Raw genomic sequence first — 18587 nt, 5'->3', positions numbered from 1 at the left:
TTTGCTCCAGGAAACTGCCTTTCCCATCCAGGTCGGCCTTGACACACCAATCATTGGCTGAAGAAAGTGTGCTTGATCGTGGGCCTGCGCTGTACACCCTTGACTTGGAGCCTTCTTTCACAAATGATATACGATGTTCTGTGCAGCATGGGGCATGAAATAAGTTGTGCTGCAGTACTGTCTGCTCAACCGCTTCCATTACAACTTTGAGAACATTCTTATGTCTCCAAGTGTACATGCCGCTGGAAAGATTGACTCTGCATGCACTCAAAATATGTTGAAGTGTTCCCTTCTCACCACAAGCAGCACACCTGTCTGTCTTATCTTCATATCAGGTGCTGAGGTTGGCAAGTGTTGGGAGCAGGTCATACGCTGCTCTGCATAGAAAAGAAATGCAGAGTGGTTCCATCTGCCACAGAACATTCCAAGATAGATGACGTTGTTCAACACTTTCCCACTAGGTTCAAGCTCCTTGTTTGGCCAGGCCAACTGTATTAGCTAACCTTTTCTACCTCTCGTATTTCTTGTGTTACAAGCTCACGGTGCTCCTTACCTTTAGAAGATGACCACCACATGTGGGTTGTCCATCCAAGTCCCTGGCGGCCTAGCTGGATAGCCCCAACCGTCTCCTTGTGCTGCAATCTAGACTCTGCCTCATCAACTGCTACATTCTTGGTTGGTGCGACTGTAACAAAACCCAATTTCCCTCGGGATCAATAAAGTATGTCTGTCTGTCTGTCATGGGCTGACCACTTCCTGCCTGATCTCACATCCGGCTGGGTATTCTTGATGACAGGATCTTTTGAGTCTTGAAGCATCAAGAATGATCTTACCTTGGTTACCTTGATCTCTTCAACAAGGGATTGCACTGGGATGGTAAGCTTTGTCTGGCTTCTGTGGATTGTAACATTAGTGAGGCTGCTCGGTACTCCAAGCCACTTCTTCAGAAACTTGTTGATCTTCTGTTCCATTACCTCAACATGGGACATTGCCACTTCATAGACAGTTAGTGGCCACATTATCCGTGGCATCAGTCCGTACTGCAAGCACCACAACTTCAACTTGCCTGGCAACACACACGTCGACAGATATCAGACCTCTGCTGATCTGTTCTCCTGTCTCTTGAACCCTCTTGGTGTCTCTCAGCTCCTCTGTGTACCATTGACCAAGGCTCTTAACTGGTTGGTCCTGAATGGATGGAATCTCCTCTCCACAAAGGGTGAAATGAAAGTGAACCAGCTTTCCTCTCCTAAGAACAAAGCTCCTTGACTTCTTGGTCATGAACTTCATCCTTCCCCAATCCATTAGCTCCTTGAGTCTAGATAGTACACTTTCCACTGCCTTTTGTGCTAGGACCCAAAAGGGTGAGATCGTCCATAATTGCCCATATTGGTGGTAACTCCCCTCTGCCATCAAGTGTGACACCTGGTCCCACTGATTCTGCAGCCCTCACAATGACCTCCATGGCTAACACAAAAAGGATGGGTGAAATCACACATCCCATTGGGATTCCAACATCCAAGATCTGCCAACTAGCTGTAAACTGCTGAGTGTAAAACCTCACCTGGAATTCGTTGTAGTACTGCATAACCAAGTTTCTCACCTTAGCAGGAATCTATAGGAATTCCATTGCAAACTCAATCAGGGCATGGGGATCAGAACCATACATATTTGCAAGATCAAGCCAAGCTACAGCCAGATTTCTTCTCAACCTTTGCAACTCCTAGATAGTATGCCATATCATGATATTATGTTCAAGGCATCCCGGGAAGCCTGGTATTCCTGCCTTCTGCACAGATGTATTTACCAATCCATTCTCTATCACAAATGAAGATATTCTTTCTGCTAGAATGCCAAACATAATCTTCCTCTCTACATTCAGGAGTGAAATTGGTTGGAACTGATTCAATGTAGCAGAATTCTCTTCCTTCGGGATGAATACTCCTTCAGCCTCACTCCATGACAAAGGAACAACAATTTGTCTCCACACCACCTTTAACAATCTCCAGAAGTATTTCCTCAGCTCTTCACACTTCTTGAACACCTTATACGGCACTCCATTAGATCCTGGCACTGAACCTGACCTTGCCTTTCTGATGAACTGTTCGACTCCTATCAGTTCGGGTTCTGACAGATTGAACTTCACTCCTGGCTCGGTAGGCTTCACAAGCCCAGGAATATCAAGCAGAGGAGCCTCCCACTGTTCGTTAGAGTAAGTGCTTGCCAGGTGATCCTCAAGTTCTTGTTGAGAGATGTTAAGCTGCCCACTCTTATTTTGTTTAGACAAACTCTTTGTGAACTGGTGAGAGTTCTAAAAGAATGACTTTCTTGCCTTCTCTCTCTTCTTTCTCTTTTTACGTTGTAGCTCTGCATGATGAAGTGATGCTAACTTTAATCAAAACTGCTCTTGGAGATCAGCAAGCCCTGGCTTGTCACCCTCACTTGTTACCTTCCACCTCTGTCTCAACGATCAAAGCTCTCTCCTCAACCTACTAATCTTCTTCTGGCGCCTGCTTGGTGTCTGTGTAGGCTTTGCTTTCTTCAACTCAACCAAGCCAAACCGGTTCTTTCCAACATCGTAAATCATATCGTCCATCACTTTCAACTTTCTCTTTGATGTTCCCATGAGAGTGTTCTCCAACATCATACTAATATCCTCATTAAACACATGCCAAGCCTTCTCATCTGCCATTACTGGCCACTTAACCTTCCTCTTCTTCTCTATCTCCTCACCACCGCCATCATGCGAAGGATCTACCTGGGTACTGTGGTCTGAAACATGACCTGGGTTATCTCTTGTCAGACCTGGACTATGATGTCTTTCTCAAGAGTGAATCGCTGTGGCTTGTGACTCAGTGGTTCAAAAGACCACATCATCTGTGCTTGATGAAGAAATTTCACTGGAGCAGAATTAGGCCATTTAGCCCAACAAGTCTTCCCCATCATTTCATCATGATTGATCCCAAACACCATTCAACCCCATACACCTGCCTTCCTGCTATATCCTTTGATGCCTTGACCAAACGGGGAACTATCAACTTCACCCTTAAATACACCCACTGACTTGGCCTCTACAGCTGTCTGTAGCAGAGCATTCCACAGATTCACTACTTTCTGGTTAAAAAATTTCCTCCTTAACTCTTCTTTAAAAGATTGCCCCTCAGTTTTGAGGCTGTGCTCTCTAGTTCTGGATACCCTCACCAGAGGAAACATCTTCTCCACATCTACCTTATCTAGTACTTCCAACTTTTGGTAGGTCTCAATGAGATCCCCTGCATTCTTCAAATACTAGTGAGTACAGGCCTAAAGCTGCTGAATGCCCCTGATATGTTAATTCCTTCATTCCTGGAATTATCCTCATGAACCTCCTCTGGACTCTCTCCAGTGACAACCCATCCTTTTGGAGATATGGGGCACAAAACCTTTGACAATACTTCAAGTGCGGCTTGACTCGTGTTTTATTACAGCTCAGCACTATCCCCTTGCTTTTATTATGCTATTCAATTTTTAATAAATGCCAGCATTGTATTTGCCCTCTTACCACACAGACTCAAACAGTAAATTAAGCTTCTGGGAATCTTGCACGAGCACTCCTAATTCCCTCTGCACCTCTGATGTCTGAGTTTTCTCCCGATTTAAATAGTCTGCACTGTTGTTCCTTTTGCCAAAATGCATTATCGTACATTTCCCAACACTGTATTCCATCTGCCACTTTTTTTGACCATTCCTACTAAGCCCTCAGGGATACCAAAATTCGCGGATGCTCAAGTCCCTTATTCAACCTGTCTCAGTGCAGTGGACCCTAGGACCTGGCAGTAGAACTCTGAATCCGCAGTGTTTCTGTTCGCGAAAATAATCACGATCACGATTGAAAATAAAGTGGAAATAATAAAGCGATCAGAAAGGTGAAACACCATCAGTCATTGGAAAATCGTTAGGCTACGTAATGATCGTAACAATTTTAAAGGATAAAGTGAGAAAGGCTCTGCCCCGATGAAAGCTACAATTATTACTAAGCAACGCAGTGGTTTAATTATTGGGTTTTGGGGTTTTGGGTTTTTGATCCTCCACATCAACCCGGCATGGTGGAGAGCGCACTTGGGAGCGATCTGTCCCGAGTCCCGAGAATTTCCATTCCCGAGCCTGGCACTGAAACATACGTTCTTAAGTGTTTTATATGCATAGAAAGGTAAAATATATACTATATACTAAGACAAACGTTTGACTAACTGATGCTAAATAATACTGGATGTACCTGTTCCGACTTACTTAGTAAGAGAACTTCAGATTTTTTTCAATTCCGATTCACAATAACCCACGCACATCCTCCCGTACACTTTAAATCATCTCTAGATTACTTATAATACCTAATAAAATGTAAATGCTATGTAAAATGGCTGTTATACCTCATTGTTTAGGGAATAATGACAAGAAAAGAAGTCTGTACATGCTCGAACAACAAGTGCTGGAACAGCACTTCCGGGTTTTTGCGATTCGCGGTTGGTTGAATTCGCGCATGCAGAATTCGCGGATAAGGAGGGCGGACTGTACAAGAGGAATAGATAGAGTGGACAGCCAGCGCCTCTTCCCCACTGCTCAGTACAAGAGGACATGGCTTTAAGGTAAGGGGAGGGAAGTTCAAGGGGGACATTAGAGGAAGGTTTTTCACTCAGAGAGTGGTTGGTGCGTGGAATGCACTGCCTGAGTCAGTGGTGGAGGCAGAAACACTAGTGAAATTTAAGAGACTACTAGACAGGTATATGGAGGAATTTACGGTGGAGGGTTATATGGGAGGCAGGGTTTAAGGGTCGGCACAACACTGTAGGCTGAATGGCCTGTATGTTTTATGTTAAACCTGTGGTCTTTAGTCTTACAACCAAAGAACCATTGATGTTATCTATGTCTCTCATGATTTTGTAAATCTTTCTGAGGTTGCTCTTAGCTTCCAGGGAAAATTTCCCTGATCTATACAGACTCAAACTCTTCAATCCCTGTAACATTCTTGGGTATATTTTCAGCATCCTTTTTAGCCTAATGTCATCCTTCCTATGCCCACATGACCAGAACAGCATATAGTATACCAGCTGTGGTCTCACTAATGTTAAATGCTAAACAACCTCTTCACCACTCTGTCTGCCTTTGTCTGAATGACAAGAAATTTTATATATGTATGTTAGATCCCTCTGTTCTACAACCCTTTTCATGGCCCTACCATCTACCATGTAAGTCTGGCCCTGGTTTAAATGTCCAAATGCAATACCTCTTCACTGTCATTATTGTCCATTTCACCACTAATTTTAATGTTGTTTGCAAACCTATTTTTCATGTTAACAGCATTGTCATCCAAATCTTTAAGCAGATGACAGAAAAACTGCAGACCAAGCAGCATACCACTGATCACAAACCTCCAATCTCGAAAATGACCCACCACTTTGCCTCCTTACACCAAGCCAAATTTGTATCTAATTGATTAGATCACCCAGGATTCCACATGCTCTATCTTTCCAGACCAGCCTACTCTGCAGGATTTTTTCACAAAACCTTGCTAAAGTCCATGTTAATTATGTTTACCACCTTGCCTTTATTAATCCTTATAGTCACCTCTCCAAAACATTCAATCAAACTTGTAAGATACAATTTCCTACACATAATGCCAGGAAGACAATGGTATGAATTTCTGAGGCAGAATAGTGTGCACTGGTGCCATTATAAGATTAGTATATTTCTAGGCATGCATTCCTTGCCCAATATGCCACACTCGCACTCTTTAAACTGTCACTTTGCTTTGAGTCAGCTGTTCTTTAAAGTACCACATTGTTATTAATCTAGTATCTATTACACTGTCCAATTCACATAGTTCCCATTAATGTGCAATACTAGAGATTCATCGTCTTTGAGGCGTTTTACTCCTACCACTGAGATGCTAGGAAGAAAACTCTCATGATTCACATCATGTTTCTGCCCACATTATCTTTAAGCCAACATTGCAATTTGTAATAATTTTTCTTTAATAGGACAAATTTGCTTTCTAATGGGGCAGTTAGTTAAGACATTGAAAGCTGGTCCAAACGGACCAGGAAAGTCCCATGTTTGAACCATGATCTATGCTGATTTTTTTGCTGATCTAGATATAGCTGCCCTATAAGAAACACGTTTGGCAGATTCAGGTACACTGAAGGAAAGGGACTACACACTTTTCTGGCAAGGAAAGAGCCAAGGTGAGCCCCATGAGTATGGAGTGGGTTTTGCCGTTAGGAACTCCTTGTTGCAAATTGTGAAACCACCAAAAAATGGATCAGAATGAATTATGACTCTCTGCCTACACAGCAGTCATGGCCCAGTATCTCTCATCAGTGTGTATGCCCCTACCTTGAACTCCACCTCTGAGGCAAAAGACATGTTCTACGACAAATTAGAAGCTGTTGTCAGGAATATTCGTGACGAGCACCTCGTTCTCCTTGGTGACTTCAATGCCACAGTGGGAGCCGATAACGATTTCTGGCCATCTTGTCTTGGCCACTTTGGAATTGGCAAAATAAATGACAATGGACAAGATCTCCTGGAGTTTTGCTCATGGCCTGTGTGTAACTAACTCCTACTTTCAGATGAAGTCGCAGTATAAGGTCTCTTGGTGACATCCGTGGTCTAAACGCTGGCACCAACTAGACATGATCATCACCAGACCCTCTTTCATCAACTTTGTACTAATCACCCATTCATACCACAGTGCAGACTACGATACGGATCATGATTTAGTATGCTGCAAGATCAAACTAAGTCCGAAGAAAATCCACCACTCCAAACAAACTGGAAAACCGTGCATCAACACAACAGAGATGAAACAGTCAGAAAAGGTTGACCAGTTTGCCAAGTCAGTCCCGGGTGCCATGACTACCTCCTCATAAGGAGATACTGCAACAGAACAATGGTCATACCTTTACGCCACCATCCGCTAATCGGCACTCTCTATCTTTGGAAGAAAGACCACAAAGAGCAGTGACTGGCTTGAGGCAAAGTCCAACATCATGACTCCTGTCATCGGAGCCAAGCGTGCAGCTCTCACAGAGTACAGGCACTCACCATGCAACCAAACATTCCAGGCACTTTGAGCTGCTAGAAGCAAAGTGCAACAGACTGCAAGGCAGTGCACAAATGAGTACTGGCTCCAGCTCAGTGAGGACATTCATACAGCAGCTGTGACAGGCAACATCAGATTGATGTATGATGGTATCAAGAAGGCCCTTGGCCCATCGCAGAGCAAGTCAGCACCCCTGAAGTCATCCGGCGGTGAAATAATCACTGATAAAAGCAAGCAGATGGAATGCTGGGTAGAACACTACTCTGAGCTCTACTCGAGGGAAAATGTTGTTGTTAGCTCAGCCATTGATGCCATCGATTGTCTACCGGTCATGGATGAACTCAACTCCGTACCAACCATTGAGGACCTCAGCAAGGCAATTGACAGTCTGGCCCCAGGGAAAGATCCTGGCAATGATGGGATTCCTCCAGACCTGATCAAACACTGCAAGAGCTCACTCCTCCAACCTTCACACAAGGTCCTCCATCAGTGCTGGAAGGAAGGAGCCGTACCACAGGATCTGCGTGACTCCAAAATCGTCACTTTGTACAAGAACAAGGGTGATAGGAGCAATTGCAACAACTACAGGGGTATCTCCCTCCTGAGTATTGTCGGCAATGTCTTTGCTCATGTAGCTCTGGCACATCTACAAACTCTGGCAGAATGGGTCTACCCTGAGTCCCAATGTGGTTTTCGCACAGGGAGGTCAACTGTCGGCATGATTTTCTCACTCCGTCAACTCCAGAAGAAGTGCAGGGAACAAAAGAAACCCCTCTATGTCACTTTCATTGACTTAACCAAGTCATTCGACCTTGTCAGCAGGGATGGGCTCTTTCAGATTCTCCTCAAGATCAGCTGTCCTCCAAAACTCCAAAGAATCATCAAGTCATTCTATTACGACATAAGGGATACTGTGCAGTACGATGGCAGCTCATCAGAACCCTTCACTATTCGTAGTGGAGTCAAACAAGGATGCGTGTTGGCCCCAACATTATTAGGTATCATCTTCTCTATGCTATTGAAACACGCATTTGGGACATCGACAGAAGGCATCTACATGCACACCAGGTCTCATGGGCGGCTGTTCAACCCTGCGCGCCTGAGAGCAAGAACAAAGGTGCTAAAGATCTTAATACGTGACATCCTATTTGCCGATGACGCTGCTACAACTTTGTACACCAAAGAGCAACTACAAACTTTCATGGACTGCTTCTCTAAAGCATGCAAGAACTTTGGGCTTACCATCAGCCTAAAGAAAACAAATGTCCTTGCCCAGAATGTAGTGGAGATACCAGTCATTACCATCAACAATTACGATCTAGAAGTGGCCCACGAGTTCACATACTTGGGGTCGACCATGAGCGACACTCTCTCTCTCGATGCTGAAATCAATAGGTGTTTGGCAAAGCAACATCGATCCTTGCTTGACGCTCCTTGCAGGTCTGGGAGAATCCGAAACTCACTACAAAGACCAAAACTGCTGTGTACATTTCATGCATTATCAGCACCCTCCTGTACGGTAGCGAGACTTGGACCATCTACTCCAAACAGGAGAGGAGTCTCAATAGTTTTCACCTGTGCAGCCTTCGCCGCATCCTCGGCACCACCCGGAGAGGCAAAGTCCCAAACTCTGAGGTCCTCTCCCACGCTGGACTTCCCACAACGTTCACGCTTTTAGGACAATGCAGACTGCGCTGGCTGGGCCACATCCATCGTATGAAGGATGGTAGACTGCCAAAGGACATCCTCTATGGAGAACTAGCACTAGGCAAGAGGAACGTTGGTAGACCACAGCTTCGCTTCAAGGACCTCTGGAAGCGCGACATGAAAGCCTTAAAAATCAACACAGAGTGCTGGGAGGATATAGCAGATGACCGCAACAAATGGCGAGGTACTCTTCAGCAACACCTAGAACAAGGCAAAAGAGTGATCCTGAGCCAGTTTGAGGATTGGAGAGCTAAATGGAGAGCACAATGGACAGTGGACAACAATTACACGACGCTCTACACATGCAGCAACTGTGGCAGAGCCTACCATTCCAGGATCGGCCTCAATAGCCACAGTCGACGCTGCTCGACAAACCAGTGACTACCAGAGGTGCAGTACCCATGGTCGACCATGATCGACGGAGACCACACACACAGAGCTGATTTTTGCCAGGCTAAAAGTGATGACCTGCATTTGGTGTCAGTGATCAATGGTGAGATACATAGTGCTTATTCCATATATCATTTCCAGTCCTACAATGTCCAGTAACAACTGGCTATTTTAACTAGCTGTCTGATAATGCCCATATTCTACACACTATACACAGAATATGGTCTAAATAATATTGATATACATTTGATGAACATAGTTTAAAGAACATAATGGGCTGCTGGTAATGGTGGTGGAGGCAGATACGATAGGGTCTTTTAAGAAACTCTTGGATAGGTACATGGAGCTTACAAAAATAGAGAGCTATGGTAATCCTCGGTAATTCCTAAAGTAAGTATATTTTCGGCACAGCATTGTGGGCTGAAGGGCCTGTATTGTGCTATAGGTTTTCTATGTTTCTATGTAATCTTAACTCCAACAAGAATTTTGTTACAGTTTCAAATAATCCTAGCTTGTATAATTTTGGATGTGAGCATTAGTTTCACTTGTTGAAGTTCATTCATTGGCCAGAGCCATCTGTGATGTTAATAATTACCAGTGTTATGGATATTATTTTCGCAGAAAGATCAATATCACCTCCTCCAACTTGAGGTTGTACAACCTCGTGTTTAACCTTCTGTGATTTACACTGCATCTGATCATCCCCATTAAATACAATTAATTATGTATTTAATCATCTGTCAAAAAAAGTCAGTAAATTAATGTGCCACGATGAGGCTACCCTCATGGTGAAGGAGCAACACTTTATATTCCATCTGGGTAACCTCCAACCTGATGGTATGAACATCGATTTTTCCTTATGGTAAAAATCCCAACCACCCCCCCCCCCCCCCCCTTCTTCTATTCCCCACTCTGGCCTTTTACCTACTTGCATCTGCTTATCATTTCCTCCTGGATCTGCTCCTCCTTTCCTTTCTCCTATGGTCCAGTCTCCTCTCCTCTCAGATTCCTTTTTTAAATCATCCCTTTACCTTTCCCATCCGCTTAGCATCACCTATCACCTTCCAGCTAGCTTCCTTCCCCTCCCCCCATTTTTTAATTCTGGCATCTTCCCCCTTCCTTTCCAGACCTGACCTGACGGTCTTGGCCTGAAATGTTGACTATTTGTTTATTTCCATGAATGCTGGCTGACCTGCTGAGTTTCTCCAGCATTGTGTGTGTGTTGCTTTGGATTTTCAGCATCTGCAGATTTTCTTGTGTTAGTAAATTAAGGATACATTTAGTTTAAGAAACACGCAATAACTTCCACTGTTGCTGTGAATTTGATTTGTGATTTTGGCAAATGCTGAAAAAAAATGCATTCAATTAATCATTGCAACCCATATTAATAACTTAACAAAATAACGACCGCAAAAGCAAACATGACCATTCAGCAGCTGAACTATCCACCTGCCTGGCATCCATTCTAAACTGATTTTATGTTAACTGCTTGAAAAGGAAGTGTAGTTTTTGAAAGCATTTTACACTATGTACTCTTTCCCAAGCTCAATTAAGTTGGATTGCTTGCTGTATTCAATCTTTAGCTAATTTAAATGAAATATCATTTTCATTTCTGTAGTAGGACTGACTAAATTTAATGATTTATGATTGTAATAACATGCCAATTAAATATCTAACATATGTATTTTTATACACCAAGCAGAGCAAGGCGTTTCCACTCATTAAGAGTGCTTTCAGAACTGGAGACATAATAGATTAGTTCAGGCTTTTCTCATTCATAAGACTGTAAGAATTTAATCAAGGCTCACTTGCCTTACATAACTGTAAACATGGAGACATAGCTTCAGGCAAGTAAGACCCTGAAGCCATCATCTCTCATTAACTGTTACATAATCACTGTAACAGCTTTTCTCAATGCAACAGTCTACAGATATTGTATCAGATTCAATGGAAAGAAATGATGTCATGCTCATTTTGTTCTTGTGATGATATGAAATTTCTGATCGTGTAAAAACAACAAGGCAATCAGACAGGAACATCGTCTAACTGCTACTCAATCAGCCGAAACTTCTTTCCCAATTGAAACATGATGAACTGTTAACAAAATCATAAAATGCCAGAGAAGCACTCAGCAGACAATGTAGCATCTATGGATAGAGAAGCCGAGTTAATGCTTCAGGTTCATGTTTTGCTATCCACAGATGCTGCCTGACTTGCTGAGTGTTCCCATTTTCTATTTTATTTCAGATTCCAGCATTTGCAGTTTTATTGATTTTCATGGGCACTGAGTGGTGTTCAGCTGTATCAGATAATCAACCTCTGCAGCATCTACATTTCAGATGACAATACTTTTATCTGATAATTTAAGACAATGGTTTACTCCATGTACATATATCCTGCTTGTTTTCCCTTTACTTCCTAATTTCACCTTGTATCATTATCCTATTTATCTATTATCCCTGCCTTTCTCATTTTTACACACTATTATTTATTTTCTTATCCTCTCACTCTTACTAATTCTAACATTTTCTGTGTTAACATAATGTATTCTTTGGGCCTTGAAGCAAATAATGGTCAGACCTATTTGAGAATATTGTATTTGATTTTGATCTTATAGTATATTAAATGATATTGAGGCTTTGGAATGAGTACAGATGAAGGCAACAAGACTAATTAATATTATAAAATATCCTATTATTTATAGAGTTAACTATTTGGGATGTTATTAAGGTCTAAGAGGTTTTGAAGGGTCACTGCATTAGAGTTAAAAGAAAAATATTCCAATTAAATTGGTTAGGAAAGCCTAGAGATACCTATTGTTTTCCTTAGCTTGTTTACTTATAATAAGGTATACTTCATCCATTTGTCTAGAAGGGATTTTTTTCCCATGGAATAGGAGAGCTTAGAATTGTACTGAATGCCAAATCAGTGAATTCCTTCAAGTGGAAACTATAACTGTTTCTAACAGTGGCAAAATCATCTATAAAAGGTAGTTTGTGCATTATTATTATTAGGGTTAATGTTTGCTAAGACCTAGCTTTAATGATGGGTTAAGACATTGTCGTTGGTTTGCTAAATTAAGAATTTGCCTTCTTTCTTCTCCATTGCTTTGAGCGAGTCAGCATTCATTATCCCCTGCAGGAATTCATTCTGTGAAGTCACCATCTAAAGTATGACGAAGTTATGTTTTATAACCTTGTTGCCTTCTGGGAGAAAACACTCTACTCTTTCTGAAAGCACTTATGACTTTGCTAACAGTTAATGTGTATTCCTGCTTTTTTGTTGTTGTTAACATATCATCAGCAGATAGCATATAACCATGTGACGTCTTCAAAAATAATGTGCTGGCTGCAAGAACTTGCAGTCTCCACGGCAACCATTCCAACACTTCATCATGACTATGCCTCTATGTCAGTTTGCATCCTGTCTTGATGACAGTATGTCTACATTGTTTTCTGCTGCATGAAAGTCATTGGTAACTTCCAGTGACACGTTTCGATAGACTGTATCACAATGTGCACAGGTCCAAAAAGGATGTCAGCAGAGCTTGTGATGTCTGAAAAAGCAGATCACCCTGAAATGAGCAGTTTTGGGAAAAGTTATCATTTACTCTGGAGTAAGGTAATTGAATACTAAACTGACACTGGAAATCAGTTATATAATGAATGTTAAGGGACTGTCATTCAATGGAATTGCTGGAGGGATCAACAAACTTTCCATTTCGGAAATAGGTAACTGATAGATGCAGGGTAGTGGACACTTCAAATCTGAGATGCAATTATTCCACAAACATCACACATCAAGCAAAGTTAAACATTACCTCAGTGAAGCAATGCATGCCATTACCTACCCTGCTCGCTGCTTTTTGGACTTATCTGATATTCCATCCCGAGACATGAGCTTGTTGAATACTATGATTCCGAAGAGCATGTTTACCTTATGAAGGAAGACCAGCAAGTTAGTAAGGATATACTCACTACTCAGCAAACAGCTCCCACTAAGCAGTTACTCTCACAATGGCATAAAGGTAGCACAGGCTAAGTATCCCTTATCCAAAATGCTTGGGGCCAGAAGTGTTTTGACACTAGATTTTGGAATATATTATGAAGTAGCTTGGAATCAGCACCATTTCTGACTGAATTTATGTGCCACTGGTAAGCAATCTTATACTCGTTCATTACTCGTGTACTACAAGTAAAAATTATTACTTAACATTAATATAATGAATGCAGCACAGCAGCATTGGGAAAACACCTGAATCAGCTGTTTAACAACAATAACCAATGGCATACTTTCTGTCTGCACCATCGATGCTGTGATTTGATTAAAAGGTTACTGTACATTGTATTTATGTTTTTTTTGGTTTTATGTAAGGTGTAAAAACAATTCGCATTGTTGATTTGTTCTGGTGCTAGATCTTCAACAGCAACCACCTTTGCAAACTTGTCAATTCTTCATGATCAGCAGATAATTTAACTTTAAAATGTTTAACATGCTTAAAAATTTAATAGTGTGACTTGTCTTAAATTCCTGCAACCAGACTGCTGAATATTCACAATTACCTTCAACTTTCAGTCCATCATGATAGATCTTTGTTTGTTTCATGAACAGCACACTGTTAAGCACCATATGGTCACTCCAATGCTGATGAATACATTCTTTCAATACACCATCGAGATCTTCATTTTTCACTTTATGCAGTGTTTTTCTATTTTTCATTAACTTCTTTTCATTACATACATGAGGTCATTTCTCAGAACAGTCTGTGGTGTGCAGAAACCTGCTCATCGCCTAAGAACCTTTCCAGTGCCTTGTGGAATTTTTTATTTCTACTTATGTCAGCACTCCAAAAAATTTCTGATTTTAGATAAGGGGGACTCGACCTTTCCTCAGGAATCATAATATTAAGCTTCTGCAGTTGCAATATGAGCAACTTCAGTACTATAGTCATAACCAGAACACTGATAAATAGTGGGAAACTATTGTGTTATAAAGAATACTCTGTGGTACACTACAGGAATTTGGAATGTGGTTCATATGTGATCCTTCAAGAGCTTTCACAAATGCTGTTCTATAAAACATTAATAATGTTCTGTTGATCAGTTACTTTGAATCTAATTGGGCAACTTCACATAACCAAAATATTGGACATGTTATCAAGAACTAACTAGTGGCAGGTGATTACCGTAGATTCCGGATTTTAAGCCGCTACTTTTTTCCCACATTTTGAACAGCTTTGAACTTTGCGGCCAATAATCCGAAGCGGCTAATGCATGATTTTTTTCATGCCGCCTCGTAAACATTTTGCCTCGTAACAGTAGACCAATAAAATTGATGAGTAGTTCACAGAGGTCCAATGAAATTGTACGATAAATCAAGCGCACTTTCACAATTAAATTATTGTAAATCAGTCATTTGTACTCACCCTCATCAACATGGAAAACACTCGAAGCATTGTGCTGCCTACTTAGTTTAAACTATATTTGTTTTCTGTACTACATCGCGGGATGCTATGACGTCACACCCGGTTTCGCGGTGTCTTGTGGGAAAATGCCGGTTTGCGATGAAACGGGACGGAGGGAGGGAGCGCATTACGCGAGCGGCTTTGGATCTGAGCGAACTCTGCTTTTAAGTTAAAGGTATCAATAACTTTTCCTGGTAGGCTGCAATATATATATTTTTTTACCAGTCGTTAGGAGATATTGGAATGTTGTTCAGTAAAGAAGTATACGCAACGTATATTTAAAAGTAGCCGCGTACGGGCACGGTTCGAAAAAAAGCATTTGCAATATGTATTTGTTTTTGTTACCATATGGATTTAATTAAAAGTTAAAAAAATCCTCACGTGTAATATCTTTCTGTGTAAATATCTCATATTACAACGTGGGACACCTGCGGCCGAAAATCCGGTGCGGCCTAAAATCCGGTGCGGCCTAAAATCCGATGCGGCCTTTACAATTAAAAAAATGATTTTATTTCTAAAATTAGAGCCAGCGGCTTTAATCAGGTGCGCTCTGTAGTCCGGAATCTACGGTAGTTTTGATGGCTGTGCTGGGCAACATCCCAGAGAGATCATGATGCAGATCCTTCTGCTCATTGCTTCCACTGAAAAACATACACTGTTGCTTTCATTGTGTCCATGGTTTTGATGAAGTGTGAACAAAGTACATTTACTTGTATGATTAAAATTTGTTACAAAATTAAGGCAATGTACACTCATTGGTGAATTCATGGATGTACTAAAACCATTGATAAACATTGCGTAGAAAACAGAATCTTTAAATCCTGTTCCCATGAGTTATAATACAAAGTAGCATTCTGTATCCAGTTCCCACAAAATAATGAACACAGTGTAAAGTTTTTAAATGTCCACATGACATTTTCCCCACATCATATATTCCATGTTAATGACAGCATTAAAACATGATCTTTACCAATACAATGATTGCGGCCGGTCCGACAAAGGCATAAAGGAGGCCTCCTTCCAATGACAGCCAGCAGCTGAAAGCGAGAACACACCCATTCTGAGTCAGTCTTAGACAGACACCCATCATCATCAGAAGAAGGGATTTGCTGTTTTACTAAGTGCAACAACAGATGAGGGTTGTCTTTAATCTCTATCCTTTGCTTTACTGAGGAAATTACCTTTTGCTTAGATCCAATTCCTCTTAGAATTTTCAATAAAATCAGGGGTTCATTTCTAGGTGAGGGACTGAATCATGAGAAGGACCCATATTCTTTTGTTTCAATAAAAACACAATATGCTGGCAGAACTCAGCAGGATAGACAGCATCTATGGGAGGAGGTAGTGATGACGTTTCGGGAAGGGTTTCGGCCTCTATAGCATTTCGTTATTTATTGAAATACAGCATGGAATAGCCTGGCCCTTTGAGCAATTCTCTGAATTAATCTTGAGATAATTTACAATCACCAATTATCCTATCAACTGGTAATTCTGTGGTTTGTGGGAGGTAATGGGAGTATCCGGAGGAATGCACATGATCACAGGGAGAATGTACAAACCGGAATATCCGGAGGAATGCACATGATCACAGGGAGAATGTACAAACCGGAATATCCGGAGGAGATGCAGATGATCACAGGGAGAACGTACAAACCGGAATATCCAGAGGAGATGCAGATGATCACAGGGAGAACGTACAAACCGGAATATCCGGAGGAGATGCACGTGATCACAGGGAGAACGTACAAACCAGAATATCCGGAGGAGATGCAGATGATCACAGGGAGAACGTACAAACCGGAATATCCGGAGGAGATGCACGTGATCACAGGGAGAACGTACAAACCAGAATATCCGGAGGAGATGCAGATGATCACAGGGAGAATGTACAAACCGGAATATCCGGAGGAGATGCACGTGATCACAGGGAGAACGTACAAACCGGAATATCTGGAGGAATGCAGATGATCACAGAGAGAATGTAGAAACCGGAATATCCGGAGGAATGCAGATGATCACAGGGAGAATGTACAAAGTGGAGTATACTGAGGAGATGTTCATGATCACAGGGAGAATGTAGAAACTGGAGTATCCGGAGGAAAGGCACATGATCACAGGGAGAACGTACAAACCGGAATATCCGGAGGAGATGCAGATGATCACAGGGAGAACGTACAAACCAGAATATCCGGAGGAGATGCAGATGATCACAGGGAGAACGTACAAACCGGAATAACCGGAGGAGATGCACGTGGACACAGGGAGAACGTACAAACCGGAATATCTGGAGGAATGCAGATGATCACAGAGAGAATGTAGAAACCGGAATATCCGGAGGAATGCAGATGATCACAAGGAGAACGTACAAACCGGAATATCTGGAGGAATGCAGATGATCACAGAGAGAATGTAGAAACCGGAATATCCGGAGGAATGCAGATGATCACAGGGAGAATGTACAAAGTGGAGTATACTGAGGAGATGTTCATGATCACAGGGAGAATGTAGAAAATGGAGTATCCGGAGGAAAGGCACATGATCACAGGGAGAACGTACAAATCGGAATATCCGGAGGAGATGCAGATGATCACAGGGAGAACGTACAAACCGGAATATCCGGAGGAGATGCACGTGATCACAGGGAGAACGTACAAACCAGAATATCCGGAGGAGATGCAGATGAACACAGGGAGAACGTACAAACCGGAATATCCGGAGGAGATGCACGTGATCACAGGTAGAACGTACAAACCGGAATATCTGGAGGAATGCAGATGATCACAGAGAGAATGTAGAAACTGGAGTATCCGGAGGAAAGGCACATGATCACAGGGAGAACGTACAAACCGGAATATCCGGAGGAGATGCAGATGATCACAGGGAGAACGTACAAACCGGAATATCCGGAGGAGATGCAGATGATCACAGGGAGAACATACAAACCGGAATATCCGGAGGAGATGCACGTGATCACAGGGAGAACGTACAAACCAGAATATCCGGAGGAGATGCAGATGATCACAGGGAGAACGTACAAACCGGAATATCCGGAGGAGATGCACGTGATCACAGGGAGAACGTACAAACCAGAATATCCGGAGGAGATGCAGATGATCACAGGGAGAACGTACAAACCGGAATATCCGGAGGAGATGCACGTGATCACAGGGAGAACGTACAAACCGGAATATCTGGAGGAATGCAGATGATCACAGAGAGAATGTAGAAACCGGAATATCCGGAGGAGATGCACGTGATCACAGGGAGAACGTACAAACCAGAATATCCGGAGGAGATGTTCATGATCACAGGGAGAACGTACAAACCGGAATATCCGGAGGAGATGCACGTGATCACAGGGAGAACGTACAAACCAGAATATCCGGAGGAGATGCACGTGATCACAGGGAGAACGTACAAACCAGAATATCCGGAGGAGATGCAGATGATCACAGGGAGAACGTACAAACCGGAATATCCGGAGGAGATGCACGTGATCACAGGGAGAACGTACAAACCAGAATATCCGGAGGAGATGCAGATGATCACAGGGAGAACGTACAAACCGGAATATCCGGAGGAGATGCACGTGATCACAGGGAGAACGTACAAACCGGAATATCCGGAGGAGATGCAGATGATCACAGGGAGAACGTACAAACCGGAATATCCGGAGGAGATGCACGTGATCACAGGGAGAACGTACAAACCGGAATATCTGGAGGAATGCAGATGATCACAGGGAGAATGTACAAAGTGGAGTATACTGAGGAGATGTTCATGATCACAGGGAGAATGTAGAAACTGGAGTATCCGTAGGAAAGGCACATGATCACAGGGAGAACGTACAAACCGGAATATCCGGAGGAGATGCAGATGATCACAGGGAGAACGTACAAACCGGAATATCCGGAGGAGATGCACGTGATCACAGGGAGAACGTACAAA

At 42.4% G+C, this 18587-nt stretch overlaps 1 protein-coding gene across 5 annotated transcripts in view; it reads right to left on the bottom strand.

The window, feature by feature from the left end:
* Positions 1-18587, bottom strand: part of LOC140719771 (adhesion G protein-coupled receptor B2-like) — a 1068758-nt gene that overhangs the window by 39736 nt on the left and 1010435 nt on the right. For all 5 annotated transcript variants that reach the window (XM_073034634.1, XM_073034637.1, XM_073034636.1 and 2 more), the window contains 2 exons: positions 15610-15676; positions 13026-13111 (listed from right to left, as the gene is read on the bottom strand). In XM_073034634.1, coding sequence (XP_072890735.1) covers positions 13026-13111; positions 15610-15676 — 153 coding nt within the window. The remainder of the gene's footprint in view (positions 1-13025; positions 13112-15609; positions 15677-18587) is intronic.

This window comes from Hemitrygon akajei, chromosome 32, assembly GCF_048418815.1.
Source record: "Hemitrygon akajei chromosome 32, sHemAka1.3, whole genome shotgun sequence".
NCBI lineage: Eukaryota > Metazoa > Chordata > Chondrichthyes > Myliobatiformes > Dasyatidae > Hemitrygon > Hemitrygon akajei.
Note: the sequence above shows the minus strand (reverse complement) of the source record. Positions and strands in the feature narration are given on the sequence as shown.